The sequence below is a fragment of the Phoxinus phoxinus genome, assembly GCF_949152265.1.
Source record: "Phoxinus phoxinus genome assembly, chromosome: 10".
Classification (NCBI taxonomy): domain Eukaryota; kingdom Metazoa; phylum Chordata; class Actinopteri; order Cypriniformes; family Leuciscidae; genus Phoxinus; species Phoxinus phoxinus.
In genome coordinates this window covers 34,857,394-34,876,248 of record NC_136885.1, presented here as the reverse complement: position 1 = coordinate 34,876,248, position 18,855 = coordinate 34,857,394, and the positions used below count along the sequence as shown (strand labels likewise).

Genomic DNA, 18,855 nt, shown 5'->3' with positions numbered 1-18,855 from the left:
TGCTGGGTCAAACATTAAACCCAACTAGTTGGGTACCCAGCGCTGGGTACGTCCCTTTTTGACCCAACGTTGGGTTGCCAAAATAACCCAAATTGGGTTGTTTTTAACCCAGCATTTTTTAGAGTGGTGTAACAGTACATGTATTTGTCCCGAACCGTTCAGTGCACAATACATTCAGTCACAGGCGATTCACACTGCAATCCAGCAGGGGGCGCGCGGTAATGCAACACTGTTCGCTAACAGTAAAAAGCGCAGAAGAAGAGACGATCAATCGATATGTTTACATCTCTCAACCCATAGATATACATAATAAAGGCTAGATGTCTCGTCCGCGCTGCTGGCCAATGGAGGTCGACGTCCGCACCTGGCGGCCATCTTGTCACAGTCAGCTCGCTCACTCGTAACATTGTGTTTTAACTGTGCATGTACTTTTAAAATAACCATAACTTGCTAAATTTTCAACCGATTTTCAAACGTGTTGGTTTGTTATAAACGTCAGAGATGTAGTTATGACACTGCATACTTATGAATAATTATAATATTATATATTTTAACATGTTCAAGCATCCAGAATTATAGCCATGTTAATAACGCTTGTAAGAATCCAAACCGTTTGTAAATCCGTCTAGATTTCAGCGAGATAAGAGTATGTGTGTTCGTGCCGAATCCGATCACTCACCGTACATCAGGAACCACAGAGCCCGCCAGAAAGCTTGACTGTGACAAGATGGCCGCCGGGTGATGACGTTAGAGACTCCGCCATAAGACATCTAGCCTTTATTATGTATTTCTGTCTCAACCAGTGTTTCAACTGCGGAAAGATATCAATAAAACAGCTTGAGAATAATATAATTACATTTACATTTAGTGTCGACTGCAGGTTAGTTCACAAGAGAAATGAACTCTTTTGTATATGCACTATATTATATTATTATATTCACTTTGGATAAAAGTCTGCTAAATGATTAAATGTAAATGTTTGCCTATTCGTTATATTTACTTAACCTGTTAGTAATGTCTTGATTATGTAATGTATGTTTTTTTAAGTAATGTCTTGATTATGTAATGTATGTCAACAATGCTTTGTTGACATGAAAACAACTTATGACAGCCACTGTGTGAATGATTATTTTTCAAAAATGAATTGGAGTAGAAAATTAACTTTATAATTAGATTTAGAAGTAATGCAAAACCTGCCTTATGTGCAAATTTTTTTGAGTGTTGATTATTATATCTAAAAATAACGCAACTGAATTTAATAATTTGCGCTCTGTAGTTAATTCTAACCTTAAATATTATAGTAATGTGTAATTAAGGGCTCCCCATATACTTTACAGCATTAGCTCAGATTGATTTTTTTTTATCCTTTAGAAAATGTTATAATAATATAATTTATTTAAACACATATACATTTGTTTAAAAAAAACACAGTTCTTTTTTTTTTTTTTTAGAAAATATTTTGTATTTAGTTTTCTCCCCCTGCTGTACCGAACATTGCTTTAATACTGAGATATGAACCGAATCGTCAAAATGTTTGTGTAATGTAACGTTTAAAACACACCTAAGCCGGGTTAGGGATATAAATCCTGCAAAATAAGGATTTTTTAAATTTATTTTTTCACGTACAGATGCACAATGACTTACAGGCATTTGAACTATTAAACTGATTTTGTTGAAAAAAAAAATAATGAGTATTATATTTTGATAATAGGTCTCATTGGATAACATTAGTTAATGCATTAACTAATATAAACTAACAGTGATCAATCTGTACAGCATTTAATGTTAATAATAATGTTCATATTAGTTCACAGTGCATTAACTAATGTTAAACGATACAAACATTGAATTTTAATAATGTATTAGTAAATGTTAAAGTAGAAGTTTAGTTCATGATAATTTATATTAACAACTGAAACCTTGTTGTAAAGTGTAACCGATAATATGTTAAAAGAGCATCTTTAAGTCTTCAAAACATCTTCGGTTACATATAAAAAATAATGATGATAATGAGTAAAAACAGAACTGGAATTAGAGGTGAAGTCGATAAAAATATGATTTCACGAATATGCATCTTCATTCTAATAGGTCATTTTAGGCTAAATTTATACAGCTTTTATATTTCTATTGTCATTGTTAATTATAAGCATATATATCTGCATTGTTGAATTCCTTTCAAATATTTCTAAAAAGTAAACATATCACAAAATCTGTGTGTTAATCTGGATGTGAAGTGTTTGAGAAAGCACCAGGAAAACCCACTCAAAGGAGAGAGTCTGCCTCTGCCCTGCTAAACCATGTGAAGGTGGACTAAATTTAATTACAGCCTCTATAAAATCCATTTGGCAAATATTTCAAGGTACAGCACAAGCCCAGAAATCGCAAACAGGACTGGCAAGCGCACACAGCGGCTGATGGTGAGTGACAGTAATCCATGAAGAGAAGAACCAAATTACTGCGTTTATTCCCAACCCCGTTTCCTATTCCGTGATGGATTTTTTTCTCCTTTTCTTTAAAAAAAAAGAAAAGAGAAAACACATCTGCTGAGTAAATATTTCAAATAATGTCTGTTTCATGTTTGTGTACTTGCATAGAAGCGAAAAGCCGAGAAGCCGAGCCAGAAACACAACTGTCAGTCTTTGTGATTCACTTATTCGGGTGTTAATTCAAACCAACAATCAAAAAAAAAGAGGAAGAGAGAAGAACGAAAAAGATTGTTTTACTCTCTAGAGCGCTTTTTGTTGTTAATTGCCATTTAGCAGTCGCTTCTTCTCCAAAGTCGAACACTACACACAATTGAAATGTAGTGCTTTTGGGACACACTTTGTTATTGTTCAAGCGTTTGATCGGGAACAAAGTCTGAAAAGAAACACGTTACCGTCGGACGAGTCTCCATCCACTTCCACTCATATGGACACGGCTGCTGGGAAGGGAATGTCTTTTTCCTGCACACCGGCGGTGACCTGCGAATTCATATAGCAAAACATATATTGTAACATAGCATTAACGTGAGTTTAAAGCGTCAATACTGCGACGGCTGACTGTTTTCAAACAGGTTTCCCAAACTCACTCAATGCTTCAGCGTCAGGATGCTCAAATATTATCTTTGCATATTAAACTAAGATTAAAGGAACACTCTTCTTTTTCTCTTTTTTTTGGAAATACCCAGTAAACAATTACCGTCTTTCAACGTTGAAATATGGTTGAAAATATGTCGGTCCGCCTTGGACTGGTTTACGACGTGATTTCAACTAAGTAGTTTTGGCCGGACTGTTTGACTACGTGTTTTCAACTGATCATCTAAAATGTTTTCAACTGATAATCTAAGACAGCTAGGATAAGTCTGTTATACATGCTAAAACAACAGAGAAAACAAACTACCAAACCATGTTCATTATTATCTTAAATAAATTTAAAGAGTTTTACATATTCCGTCAAAGTTATAAAAAAAATTTAAACGTTGAAAAGTCGGACAAATTTGACGTCTTTTCAATTTTCATTTTCAACCTTCAGTGGACCGTAATTAGACCGTAAAAATTACGTCTATTCAACGTCTAATAGACGACTTTTTGCTGGCTGGGTAGGCTCATTTTCCAACTTCTCTAGAGTTAAACAGTTTTATCGTCTTCGAATCCATTCAGCCGATCTCCGGGTCTGGCGGTAGCACTCTTAGCTTAGCTTAGCATAGATCATTAGACTGTTAGCATCTCTCTCAAAAAAATGACCAAAGAGTTTACATATTTTTCCTATTTAAAACTTGACTCTTCTGTAGTTACCAGTGATGCGCGGGTTGGTCCAAAATGAGCGGTAACCCGCGGTTACGAGTCATCCAAAAATATTTGTAATGATATTCGGGTCGCGGTCGGTCGGGTCGTTTGAAATAAAGATGCCAATTAAACCTTTGTAAATTATATAGTACTAGACACAATTGTCTATGAAATACATAGGCCTACGCCTTATTGTCTGGATAACTGGCGCGAGGATGACGCACGAGCTCAGTCTGGAGATGATAGTGGGAAATCCTTATTTACCTTTTGAATGTTAAGCGTTATTAACTTTTGAATAAATGCTGACGCGGGACAAAATGCCCGATTTCCCAACACGTTGAACTGAGCAATGCCATTGTGCCATTTTAATAGGCTACTTTTAAACGCATATAGCTCAGTAATGTCAGTTTTATGTATTTTCTGAGGGGGGAGGGGGGGGGGGATTTTTGTTGGGAAAGTCGGGGGGAGACACACACACTACGATTAGACTGGATAAACACACGCAGCATCTTAATTGTTAAGAACGAAATAAATGAATAAATCAAGCCTTTATTACATAACACTAGGCGATATCATACAGCATTCAGAACAATGCTGCGCCCGCACCAGTTCCTACGTCTATGGCCCAATGACGCTACGATGAGCATTTACTCGCTACTTTTAAAAAATGCGGGTCGGGTACAATATTTTCTTCTTTTTTTTTTTGCGGTCCGAGTTGCGGGCGGGTTAGTTGAAAACGCCGGTCGGGTGCGGGTTGTTTATACATTGACCCGCGCATCACTGGTAGTTACATCATGTACTAAGACCGACGGAAAATGAAAAGTTGTGATTTTCTAGGCCAATATGACTAGGAACTATTCTCTCATTCCTGCGTAATAATCAAGGAACTGCTGCAGTACCAGCGCCTGAAAATAGTCCCCAGCTCGGTAACTTCCAACGTTGCCGGCACTAATGGCGCTTTTCCACTGCATGGTACGGTACGGTACGGTTCGGTACGGCACAGCACGCTTTGGCGCTTTTCCACTGCATGGTACGGTACGGCTCGGTTCGGTACGGCTCACTTATGGCGCATTTCCACTGCATGGTACGGTACGGTACGGCTCGCTTCGGCTCGCTTTAAATGGTACCACCACTGTTGAAGTTCCAAGCGTACCGTACCGATACTAAATGTGACGTGAAAACACTGCAGATCACTGATTGGTCAGACAGAATCGTCACTTCAGCGTCATTGTATTTGCGACACGAGACACTAAACCCGCTAGATTTAAATAGCCAGACAACAGCCAACACGGTAGCACCTGTTTTTAGAGTATTTACTTGACAAAAAAAAGTAAAAAACAAACAAACAAGAAATGGCTGAATCGTGGTCAGTGGACGAGGTGCAGACGTTCCTCTCGTTGGTTGCCGAGGAGCGGAAGTAGCACAGCTCTTAGCCGCACACGGCTACCACCGGACATACAACTTAACGATCAGTCCCACCCACTTTGAAGCGGTACTAACTGCAGTGGAAAAGCAACCGAGCTAAAGCGAACCGAACCGTGCCGTACCGAGTCAAGTCGTACCACGCAGTGGAAAAGCAAAGCGAGCCGAACCGTTCCGCGCTGAATCGAACCGTACCGAGCCGAACCGAGCCGTACCATGCAGTGGAAAAGCGCCATTAGTGTGTAATATCATTGCGCTGCTGGTACGGCAGCAGTTCCTTGATTATTACGCAGGATTTTACATAGTTCCTAGTCATATCGGTCTAGAAAATCGGCCTTAGTACACGATATAACTACAGAAGAGTCAAGTTTTAAAAAGGAAAAATATTGAAACTCTTTCGTAATTTTTTTGAGAGAGATGCTAACAGTCTAATCAGAATCAATGATCTATGCTAAGCTAAGCTAAAAGTGCTAACGCCAGACCCGAAGATCGGCTGAATGGATTCGAAGCCGGTCAAACTCAACTATTTAACTCTAGAGGAGCTGGAAAATGAGCCTATTTCCAAAAAAAAAGTGGATCTTATCTGAAATATAACTCGTTATGAGGCTCGTTAGCAAGCCACATTTTCCACATTATGCAACATAATTTCTGAAGGCACGTGCCGACTAGACACCGCGTATGCATTGCTCGTTCCCTGATATCACAGGTGAGGTTCCTTCACCCTGAAACACATCAGAGCGTGGCCTAGTTTCTGCAAGCCGTCGATGTAATCTTCACACGGGCTGCGTTCGACTGGCATTCTGCGAGTGCACCGAGAGAGAAAGACCACACAGACGACCCGGGCTGAACATTTACGCTTCCAACACGAGATTACATCGGCCTCACCCACGCTCCCCCACTGCGAACTCGCGTGCCCGAAGCCCGAGCCGAGGGACGCATTAAAAGCGCTTTGGCTGAGATTCAGGTAGCAGCATTATTCTGCATCTTGGAAGCTGGGGTGCTATTATTAAACTGCCACATGCAGGAAACACACCGTGCGTCGCCCTATATCACCGAACACAATGCTGATGCCACAAACCCAGTTCAAGTTCCTGCCGTGCATCTTTTGTTGCACCTTACCTCAATCCCCATATTTCTGACAAGCCATCTCTGAACACCTGACTTGAAAATGAGATCATCACTGCAGCTTTGTTTAGAGATGCTGGCCTACAAATGCATTTCGTTAGCAAAGGAAATCCAAGATGTGTAGAACGGAGGCGAGAAGGTCATCATCGGTAACTCATGAAAACACACATTTTCTAAAACCTCAAGCCAGAATAATACACTTAAATGCAAAGCATGATAAAAGAACATGTAGATATTACGCGCACACACGCACACACACGCGCACACACACACACACACACACACACACACACACACACACACACACACACACACACACACACACACACACACACACACACACACACACACACACACACGCGCACACACACACACACACACACACACACACACACACACACACACACACACACACACACACACACACACACACACACACACACACACACACACACACACACACACACACACACACACATTTCTGTAGAAAAGATCTAAAGAAACTACAATGAAACATTATGATGTTTTTTTTGTATTCTCCAAATAAACAGAGAGTTTTTTTAAAAAGCTGCTGGCCTGGGTTTGTTCTCGACCAACTAATATTTCCACTGGTCTCAAAAAATTATGCAAATTTATGGTTTTTAGTGACATATTCTATTCTATATGCTATGAAAGCTTGTTTCCGCCACCTCAAAATATAAAAAAAATAATTTTTTCTCACAATTCTGACTTTTTTTTCTGACTTGCAATTGCGAATTATATAAACAGAGATATAAAGTCAATCCTTAGAAATAAAGTTACAATTCTGATATTTTTTCTCAGAAATGCAAGCTGACTTTTTTCTCTCTCTTCGAATTGCGAGTTAATATTTCATAATTTGAACTTTATAACTCACAATTGTGAGAAAAGAAAGTCAGAAATATGAGATAAAAAAGTCACAATCAATTTTTTTTGTTCTGTGGTGGAAACAAGCTATAAGTTTCCATAATGAAATTTCCTTTACCGAAAAACAATTTCAGACGAAAATTCTCCAAAGATCCATATAGAGCTCAACAATAATGATTTTTGCAGCTGGCCTGGATTTGTACTTGCCCTGCCTTTTTTCCTCCACCAAACAACATTATGCTTTTTTTGCTACACACACACACATATATATATATATATATATATATGCATTATACTTTTTTGAACTAAAACATAAAGTAACAGCTTGAAACGAAAGCAATGGAAACATGGCATAAGGTGTAAATGTTCAATGCAACCTCATCTTTAACTAATTAGATCATGTCAACTTGATGAAATCAACAGAATACGCCTGATTTTTACACTTGCAATCACAATCAAGATGTAAAGCAGATGGGAAAGTTGCGGAGGGGATTGGGATTTTTTGGGAACTTTCCTCCTCTTGAGCACTCGCACCTTCACTTCTGAGTGAAGCATTATGTCTATACACACACTTTCCTCAATCAATCAATCACCTGCGGATGAGAACAGGCCCTCGAGGACGGGAGCGTTCAGTGGGCCGCCCGTGCCGTGTGCCATGCGCTAATGGGCCAAACCCAGAGCGGGACGCCTCTAATCAGCCGGGCTGGGAGGGATCAAGACTGATTTTTTGCCACAGGGCATTTAGCGTTCCTGAAGAGGCACGGATGGGCTGGTGGGAGGGGGGTATTGTCTGCCACGGCTGTGCGTTATAGGATTGAGCTCAAGTTTCCTTTGTGCGTGGATTTTTGTTGAGGGATTATGTTCTTTGAGAGAGTTGTGCGGGCAGGGGGACGGAGCGGAGGCGGAGGAGAAACCCGCGTCTTTGTTCGGAGCGCTGATCGGGAAGAGGAGAGGGAGAGAGGATATACAGGGAGAAAAGAAAGGCATAGCTCAATGAAGCGAGCATCTGTGTTATAATGTCATTGGGCTAGATGTCAAGCAAGTCATGTAACCAGCCATGTAACAATTCAAAATCAATTTACCTCCCAAGAAGGAGCTGATCTCGAAGGCACTCGAGAAGCGCAACGCTAATCGCCCTGGAAAGTTTCGGAATTATTTCTCTTTCTAGGCTTTGTCACTCGGACCTTGATGCTTCGTGAGATTTTAGGAGAATGTCTTGTCACTGCTTCATTTTAAAATGGTCCTTCGGGACTGTTTAGAAAGTCCAAATATCCCATGTAGGATCCCAAATTAATGTGAGGTCATAAAAGATGCATGCATAATTAAAATAATCTGCTGTTTAAAATAGCGTCAGCTGAAGAACAGCAGGACATGTCAACTTTCCAAAAGTATTTCATCTCCGCTACCCGTCTACATTAAAAGTGTTCCACAGATACCATGCATTAAATACTGGGTTAATGCAGTGTTTTTTTGGTGCAATCGCACATTGCCGTTCCCAACTTGTTAAAGCATCACATTTGCATCGGATAACCAACATATAGCGCATCATTTGCATGCCTGAAAGTACACTTGAGTAACCGTAATTACACGTGACACCAATTACTCTGTTACTTTGTATTACATTATAATGGAAAATTCCACTAGAGAATTGGAGCCTAATTGCATCTTAATTTGCATAATTTTGCATATTAATCACATCTCAGATGAATAATAAATTTCAGCAGATTTTTTTAATTTATGCATGGATGCAAAAACAAGAAAAAAATAATCCGTTGAGAGAAAAAAATCAGAAACTATTATTTTGACATTTGCACTGATTTTCTCATTATCCAGCGTCAAAGTTACAGTTCAGCTGTGTCACTCGTATACCATGGTAACATCTTCATGCATGCACTGCCAGCTTATATTCAACAAAAATAACAGCACGACAATACCTTATCTTGAGTTATAATGCAAAATTAACCATGCTGAGTGTTAAACTGATGCCAGCATTGTCATATAGTGTAAAATGTAGGATATGGATTTTTTCATTTATTATTTGTTCTTTGTTCACTGCCATCGACACATTATTTTTGTCTCACAAGTCCAAAATAAAATCCAGATAATAAGTGTGGCATGAACTCACAAAAATAGGAGAAAAAAAAGCATGCAAATGTTATGAGTGAATAAAACTTCATCTTTGTTATTTATGACTGGGGGCTCTCAGAGTTTCTTTCCGCTATAAAATCACGACCTAAAGTTTTTGTAATCACTCTGGCGAAGTAATTAATTGAAATCGGAACTGCTGCAAGATTTTTATTATTCTGTTCATTCAAGCCACAGATGTAAAAGCATTTCAGACTGACAGAGATAATTACTATAATACATCTTAGAAAGGTTTCCATATCTGAGCGCAAATTCAATAATGATGAGCTGCAATAGCAATTATTTATCAATAAAAATAGTCACGGATTTGGAGGGGCGGGTAATTCGTGCAGGTGTCTGTAGTCTTGGTTTTTATGCCTCAACCCTGAATGAATAATCATCATTTTCAAAAGAAAACACAGATAGCAGGCAAATACAAAAGCTTATGACCTGTAATCAGTGGAAACAGCAGGAATTTAATGATGTTTTGCTCTGCTGATCACATTTAAGCTTGTGAAACAATGATGTTGTGCACCTGTGAGGTGTGTTTGGGTGACGCCGCTAGCTTCCGAGAGCGTTTTAAAGCGGTTCGCCCACCTGTGTCACTCATTTGCATGATATGATTCAACAGGAACACTGCTCAAATCTCTCTTTATTCACTAATACATTCATCATATAGTTCTGTACATGCATTATATATGCATATGCATGTAGATTAAAAGTTTGCAAGGTTAAATGACCGGGGCAATGTCCAGTTATACAAATACTTGTTTCACAAGCAGACAGTCTAGGTCAAAAGTGTGAATCCATATTTTTGTAATAGCTTTTGTTAAAGGGATAGTTCACCCAAAAATGTATTTAGCCACAAGTTCAATAAAACCTGAATATGCATTTCTTCTGCTGGATGCAAAGGTATTTTGAAGAATGTCAGTAAACAAACTGTTTCTGGTCCCCATTGACTTCCATAGTATTTTTTCCAACATACTATGCAAGTCAAATGTCAAAATATCTTCCTGTGTTCAGTAACAGTTTAATTCAATTTATTGTCATTGATCAAAGTATGAATACAAAGCCAATGCAATGCAAAAAATACATATGCATAGACACGTATTCACGTATGCATACTCACACATGTTACAGAAGAAATAAATGTATACAGGTTTGGAACAACTTGAGGTTTAGTAAATTATGACAAAACTTTAATTTTGGGGTGAACTATCACTTTAATAAAATAAAACCACACCGGCAGACTGAACTGTTTTTTTTTTTTTAGCATGTTTGAAATGCTAGAAATTAATGCATTTAAAAAACTAAATAGTTGATAGTAGTTTTGTTTTACTATTTCAGTTTGAGTAAAAAGCCTATAATGGGTTGTTTAATTGTAGGTTGCATTGTGACAACTTACCCCATACTATTTGTGACAACATGCCCCATCATCAACATGTGTACTTTGCGATAACGGTAGAAATGTTCAGTCGTCGTTTTTTGCATTTATTAAGGATTTAAAGTAACATACTTTGTGTCTATGCAGAAAATAACGCGTAGTAGTAATATTAACTGTGTGACAATTAGCCCCGGTGTCGATGTTGCTTCTGAATGAACAGAAAAAGTGTTATTTTCTGGTTGTCGAATTTGAGGTAAACTGATTTCACACATGCACTAAAAACAGCAGCAGCAAAACGAGACAAACATGCAGGAAAAGTCAGTGAAGAAAACAGATAGTTGCGCACAAATATAGTCAAATGATCTAATGCAAGGACTTTTTAAACGTTAAAATAACGTTATATGCGTTAGATTGAGACGATTTAGGGGAATAAAAGTATGAGACATTTTGACCAACAAGTGTGGGAATTCACATTTAACGCATCCTAATAAAGAAACCTTGCAATGTATATTTATATTTACATCTTATCATAAAAAAATGGCACTTACATTGTGAGGAGTTTAAGAATGCCATCCATCATCATCATCATCATCATCAGATCATCACCATGCGCATGCAGCGTCTGTGCGTCACGTGTGACACATGGGAAACACGGGTCTGTGCCTCCATCTACTGGAGATATGACACAAGTGCTGAGAAACCAAAAGCATTATGGGTACACCGTGGGTTAGTTTCATAAGTGTGCCGGAAGAGACACTGAGGTGGACGGTGAGTCTGTCATTCACGAGCTCTACAATGAATACATTTGCATTGCGCAATTTCAAAAGAAATGCGCGTCGGTGATGCTACGATTCGCGGGTCTGGCTGCACGTCCCCTGGCCTGTTCCTGGAAGAGGAATCCTCTGTCTACTAAACAACACGAGACCCATTGCAAACCCTGGTGGCATCAGCGCGCGCGCCCCCATGCCAGCTGCGCAGTTTCTCCAGAGCGCGCATGGCATCACCTGCGCAGACCGTCTGCGCAACACAGACACTATAGTAAAGATGCAGACAGGGACCCTGAGGACAGAGAGCATCCTGGCATCACAGTGGTGGGGAGCCCGGATCCCATCACGTGGATCAGGAACAAGTGCATCTTGTTTTTAATTGAACTTTATTTTGGCTTGAAGTTCAGTGTGGAGTTTGAGAGCGGTGTCAAACAGGTTGGTCAAAAGTGAGGGAAAAATCCTTAAAATCTTACCCCTGGATTCACTGACTAATGTAAGATAGTCTCAGACTAAAATGCATGTGTGAGCTGTGAAAGCAACTTGCACTGATGTTATAATATGTCAGTGCCAGTGTTTTGTCTCAAGATTCACACAGTAATGTTTTTTTTTTCTAAGGCAAGTTTATAAAAGCTACTTAATTGTCCTAATTGAATTGAACTAAGGCATAATCCTGTCTTAATCTAAGTCCTGTCTGTGAAACCATGCCAAAAAGTCTAATGTCTAATGCAAGGTTATTATAGTTAAAGTTAACTAACTCTAAAAACGCACAAAAAAGTCACTTGACATAAAAAAAACATTAACTAAAATAAAATAAAAAATAGGCCTAGTTTAACTTAATGTACTAAAATAACTCAAACAAACATTTTTACAAAAATACAACAAAATTATTTAAACTTTAACTAAAATAAAAAAAATAGAAAAATAAAACTATTTTATTTCAGCTATTTGCCAAGGCAATATTTCTCATATTTATTTAGTTTAACTTTTAAAAACAATTTTAAATTAAATGTACACTTTATTTTACAGTGTCCTTGTTACATATATTACATGTAATTACCATAGTAATAACAGTAAATGATGCATAATTACATGCAACTAACCCTCAACCAAACCCTAATCCTACATGTAGTTCATTAATATTACTCAGTACTTAAATATATAATAACACTAACAAAGACACCTGAAAATAAAGTGTAACTCTTTATTTCAATGTGTCCATGTTACAGTGTAATTATACATGTACGTTCTGAGTAATTATAATCAACTACATGTACTTACTATAAGGTTATGGTTGAAGTTGCATGTAATTATGCATAATTTACAGTAACTAACTACATGTAACAATGACGCTGTAAAATGAAGTGTTGCGATATGATGCATGTGTTTATGAATAAGTCAGTATACAGTGATGACCGGTCTCCACAGGCGGTGGTCCACGTGTCTTCTCTGCTGTCCACTGGCCGGTTTGAGGAGCTGAGGAGTGTGATGTCCAGACAGGTTCGGTCATTACTCTCTGAATAAGAGTAAGTCATCACGTAAGGCCTATAAAAGCATGTGTGTCGTGTTTACAGGCTATTGAACGTGTCAGGAAGAAGTGTACAAGTCTGCCAGAAGCCCAAAAAAGACATCTTGCAATCTCCCTTGATGATATGATATTTCTGCTGCCTGAGGATGTTTCCATATTCTTCGACCAAACAGGCGAGTCTCACTCTCTTCTTTCTTCTCGTTAAAAATTATGAATATGCATGTGTTGTAACTTTCTATAAACGAGTCTAGCAGGCTTTCAGAAATATGCACTGGGTAAAGAAAATAATAGTAGTAGTAGTTTATTTTGAACATGTAAAAAAAAAAAACATGATTTTTATTGATACAAAAAAGAACATGTTTTTTTTTTACATGTTCAAAATAAACTATATATGTAAAATAAAAATATATATATACAGAAATGCATACATATACAAAATTAAAATAGCAGCACACTCTTCCAAAATTATTGTAAGTAATTCAAGAAAGTAGTTAAAGAAAATGAACAGGATGGAATTATAGATTTAAACTGAACCGTTTGAGAATATACAAGTTCACTTTTTTTATTATTATTATTTTGGTGCTTGAAGTATTTGATGCGATATTGATATATATATATATTTATTTATTTTTATTTATTTTTTTGTAATTCTGTGAGACAGGATGGAGTGACACAAACCAACTGATATAAATATAAAATCCATTGATAATACTGAAGTTTGTGCTGTTGCTTTCCCTCCAAAGTGATGTCACTTCCTGGAGGATGATGATGTCATTAAGAACTGGCTTTTGTTAAAGAGAGATTATAAAAAATGAACATGAGGGAAAGTGATATTGGGTAACAAATAAAAAAAGAATTGATCAGAGTCACAGATTAAAACAATATTCACAATAACACCTTTTGTTTGAAATATTTGATTAGAAAAAACTGATTGTGTTTTTTCACATTATTTTACTACTAACATCTAGTTAATTATGATACTGTGTTTCCCAATATATTAATATATATATATGGACATGAAACTGCAAAGCAAGGCTGTAACCATGTCTTGAGCATTGAGGAAAAATAATTTTTACAAATATAATAATATTTACAATAATATTATTTACAAATGGTGGTGGTTGAGGAGAGATCCCCTGATATGATCGTAAAGCACTTTAGGTGTACAGTATTCATATGAAGCGTTATATAAATGCCTCATTCATTCATATACAAATGATATTTTATTTAAAAATATGCACAAATTCACTCTTATTCGTATATCTAATATGTAATAAAGACAAAACGCTTCTCATCACATTCAGTTGTGAATTACATGAATCATGTAAATAAATGTCGTAAAACAGCGGTCAAATATTAAATGTTAAGCTTTCTTTCACTAGTACTCGCACTCGTCTTCTCTGAACAGCAAGCCCGCCTTGCTTTGCATTTTCATGTCCATATATACAGTATGCTAATTTCTTTGATCTGATTGGCCATCTCAGTCATTTTGACATTGACGAGCGCTGTCAGACCAGCCTATAATGTAAAGTTATAAAACTTTTTGTCCTCCTAACTTCAAAGTGCATTAAATATTGGGAGAGACTCCCGGTGAATGACGCTGACCCAGTCCTGATCCTGATGGACGAGCAGTGTGGAGTTGACCATCTCTGCTTCTCCTATAGGCAGTAAGTTTGTGTACATCACGATGAGGCTCTGGTACCTGTCCGGCGCCGACGTCCCCGAGGACCCCGAGAGCACACGGATCTTCAGGATGGATTTAACAGGAGAAGATGGCCCTCAAAAGAAGATCATCACAGCGGTGTACGAGTGAGTGTGCGTCTAAGAGCTGCATGTTGAGCATATTCAATTATATTTCATAAACATGTTTTTATCAAATATTCAATTATATAATATTGTTATATTACTAAAAATTATATATATTTTACTATTTATTTTTTATTTTATCATATATTTTACCATGTTGGTCTAATAAATAGGCTTTATTTTCCTTGTGATTAAAAAAAAAAAAAAATTTTTTTAAAAACTAATATTTAACTAAAATATTAACTAATATTTAACTAACTAACTAATATTTCTTTCTTTCTGATTTTGCGCTGAAATGTGACCTGGCCTTGTTTTTATAAGATTCACTCTATGTAGATTTCGGATGTCCTTATGTTTACTCTAGTAAAAAACAAAAACTATACCAAAATCTATTTAAAATACATTTATGTCATGCTAAGTATACTTCAAATCATTAACATTTCACTTAAGAATTATAATTAAACTTTATTTGGAGTGTTTCTTTATTGCACACGGCACACTTCTTAATATTGTCCCTAAAATGTGTTTTAATATCATCACTATTAATTAAGGATGTATGATCTCTGTATAATATCAGTCTTTAAATGCAAGATATTTAAAGTGTACGTTAATAGTTCCACTTTAGCACAATCAAATACACGCAAGTATATCTTTAGTTGAACTTAATGCACTTTAGTTATCCAGAAATAGTGCTGAAGTAAAAAAATTGTAGTTCCAGTTTAGCAGACTTTAAGTATACCAAAAGTACAATTGCAGGGTATTTTATTAAGCACATAAATATGTATTTGTGACCCTGGACTACAAAACCAGTCACATGGGTACATTTTTTAAATTGAGATGTATACATCATCTGAAAGCTGAATAAATACGCTTTCCATTGATGTGTGGTTTGTTAGGATAGGACAATATTTGGCCGAGACACAACTATTGAAAATCTGGAATCTGAGGAGCAAAAAAATCGAAACATTGAGAAAATCTCCTTTAAAGTTGTGCATTTATGTTCACGATTGTGCTGCATTCACTCACAAAAATACATGTTTTATATATTTACGGTAGGAAATTTACTAAATATCTTCAGGGAACATTATCTTAATATCCTCATGATTTTTGGCATAAAAGAAAAATGGATAATTTTGACCCATATAATGTATAGTTGGCTATCGCCACAGATATACCCGTGCGACTCCAGACTGGGTTTGTGCTCCAGGGTCACATATGTAGTATACTTAGCACAAATAAATGTACTTCAAATACATTTTAGTGTATATTTTTTTCACGGCATAATTGCCAGTTTTCAGTCCATATGCGCATATATGGAGCGGCTCTATGTTTGGCACTCTAGGGTAGATTTCATACACTAGTCTTTGAAAGAGTCACACTCAAAACATAATTAGAAGTCAAGCGCTCTTGTAAACTTGCACCTCGCGTGACAGATTCTCCCCACAGACACAGATTTGGCTGATCGTTGCCGTAAATGCACATAACCATAAGTCTGACTGATGAATGCCAGCACAGCTTCAAATGATCTTAAATGTACTTAATGGATTTCTCCCTCATGACAGACATTTGTTTTCCGCAGTGCTTTGATGGATATATAGATGCTAATAGGTTCGCTCTCAGCTGTTTGCACACTCCTCTTTTTCTCTCGTGTTTCTAAACATCTTTCCATCTGTCACATTAGCACGTTTTACTCGGCTGTCGCTCAGCGAGTGCGGTTTCTAAGTTAACTTTGTGAAAGTGTCATACTTCAGATCGCCCAAGTGTGGATCTGATGTGACACGTTTTTTTTTTTTTTTGCACCAAAGATGTTTCCCATTTGTGTGATTTTTCCTTTTTTTTTTATTTTTTTTTTTATGATATATCAAGTTTCTCACATTTTACAATGAATTAATGCAGGGATGCAATATCAAAATTATAAATCTATACTTGCCATTTTTCACCACATGATCTTATCAGGTGCAACAACATTTAGCATTTAAACAGCATTTATTAAATGTAGATCAACAAAATATCCGGTTTTTAGTCGCTTGTTATAATAGTAATGCACATTTCTATACAGAACATATATTTTTGTAGTTATGCTCTGCTTTAACATATTTCATATGCTAGATATTGCTTGTGTACTGTAAAATCTTCCCACATGCCATAGATAGAGAGGTCTGATTCGTAAGTGAATCATTCTTCGTGAGTCGTTTCAGTCAAAAGTGTTCAACAAAGATTCTGGTTCTTAATTTGAATGATTTTCAAATAATTTCAAAAGCATTAAAAAAAGTCTCTAAAGAAATGTTAACGGCTTATAATGACGTGTTTGTTGAAGGTTTCATCTGGAGTTGAATGCTGGAGCTGATCCAGATTGGACGGTGACGCGGATATGGCACTGGAAGCAACTGGAGTAAAAAAAGCGAGACATCATCATTGACTTCACCGGACTACAGCAAAGACCTTATTTACACCTTATGTTAACATCCATCTCAGTGTTCAGGTGAGACACATCAATGTTTACACCTGGAAGTAACATGTCTCAGATGATCTCTGATGAACACTTATGATTGGATTTTAAAAACCCCAGAGTTTAAACCCCTTAAAGGGATATTTCACCGCTGGAAAGATGAATGTGTATTTAAATTGGGTCATTTATGTAGTAGAAATGTGAAATTATTTTAGAAGTTGGTGCCTTCTAGACTGAGAAAAGCTAGAAAATTATTATTTTTTGGCTCATGTGGATGAAAGACAACAACTCCCAGAATGCACTTGCTTCGCTGCCCTACGAGGCCACGCCCAAGCCACGCCTACCGGTTACAGAGGCCAGTATCGGGAGAAATTATACAACTAGGCTACTAGTCGACTCGAAACTGAAAAGACGCCCCTATGGGTGTGTTGAAAACATGCGGCACGAGCTCCTACTACTGGCTGTAGTCTCGAGTCTCTGGACAGAAAAGCCTCCGATGTTGACACTAAATGACGATTTTTGCGTCATCTGAGGATTTTTTCCAGACAAAAAATACAGAAATCTCAGGGGGACATGAGGGAGGGAAGCACGGCCATTCGAAAATACTACCGGGTTTCTGATACAAAGCTTAATGCTAATTGGTGAAGTATCCCTTTAATGTAGTGCACTGATTGATTGACAGGTGAGTGAAATCACCGTTCAAATGTGACTCGGGTGATTGGATCGCAACCTGTCCTTATGTACTGTAGCACTGACCACTTGCGACCGAATCATCTGAGACTGATCTTAACACCAGGTGTAAATAAGGTCAAAGAATCACTCAACATGTCCGACAGGAGAAGACTTGTTCTCATGTAGCATCAGTATATTCAATAAAAGAACCCATTATAACCTTTTATTCTGCCGTATTTTTTTTTTTTTTATGGGATTTGTTTGGTTTGAAAAAGTCACTGAAATTAGAACGGCATTGAAATTGTATTGCATAGCATAGATAATGAAACCTATAAAGATGTTCTGCATTTTCTTAACAAATAAGCAAGTTTCACAACCAAATTGACTGTAATGTGGACAGCATCGAGTTATCACTGGAATGCAATGATAATGATCTGTCTGGATGCAATGATTCTACTTCTCAATTAAAAATCAGCGTAAATTAAACTCGTACAGTGGGAATGAGAGGAGATGTGCTTTATTGTCATAAATGACACAATTCAAAACAGGCTTAATGTACTTAATGCAAAACATATTTTTCCTTTTGATTGTGATAGCATGCATTTGCAAGTTTCCATGAGATTCACCTGCATAACATGTTATTTACAATTCAATTATACAATTTAAAATCCAGAAAGAAAAAAATCAAGCAACTGTTTTGAATGATTTTTAGCCGATATTGTGAGCTTAATTAGGGACAAAGTTTGTTACAGTGAGTTTATAAACTATTTCTGTCTCAAATCTTGGTCTAATGTACTTGCATTATAAGCAGAGATTATAAAACAGTGTGAAAAGTCACTTTCAGATCAAGCACAGACAGACAGACAGACAGACAGACAGACAGATAGACAGATAGACAGATAGATAGATAGATAGATAGATAGATAGAC

The 18,855-nt window shown here is 37.1% G+C and overlaps 1 protein-coding gene and 1 long non-coding RNA gene across 2 annotated transcripts; one reads left to right on the top strand and one right to left on the bottom strand.

Annotated features, from left to right (window-relative positions):
- Positions 1 to 679: 679 nt before the first annotated feature.
- Positions 680 to 11,311, bottom strand: LOC307006293. The gene is made up of 3 exons (XR_013799433.1): positions 11,256 to 11,311; positions 2,879 to 2,963; positions 680 to 811 (listed from the first exon to the last, which is right to left on the bottom strand). It is a non-coding gene; the product is annotated as an uncharacterized lncRNA (long non-coding RNA).
- A 128-nt stretch (positions 11,312 to 11,439) lies between these two features.
- LOC307005465 (m-AAA protease-interacting protein 1, mitochondrial) lies at positions 11,440 to 18,152 on the top strand. Its single transcript, XM_079625671.1, has 5 exons — positions 11,440 to 11,909; positions 12,900 to 12,971; positions 13,046 to 13,172; positions 14,664 to 14,808; positions 17,123 to 18,152. Exons 1-5 carry the CDS (start codon positions 11,550 to 11,552, stop codon positions 17,199 to 17,201), a joined length of 783 nt encoding a protein of 260 aa, XP_079481797.1. The 5' UTR covers positions 11,440 to 11,549; the 3' UTR covers positions 17,202 to 18,152.
- Positions 18,153 to 18,855: the final 703 nt, after the last annotated feature.

Coding starts and splice junctions, on each gene's coding strand:
- LOC307005465 (XM_079625671.1), top strand. CDS start 11,550: ATGCTACGATTCGCGGGTCTGGCTGCACGTCCCCTGGCCTGTTCCTGG. Junction 11,910..12,899: donor TTGAGAGCGGTGTCAAACAG/GTTGGTCAAAAG, acceptor CGGTCTCCACAG/GCGGTGGTCCACGTGTCTTC. Junction 12,972..13,045: donor GGAGTGTGATGTCCAGACAG/GTTCGGTCATTA, acceptor TCGTGTTTACAG/GCTATTGAACGTGTCAGGAA.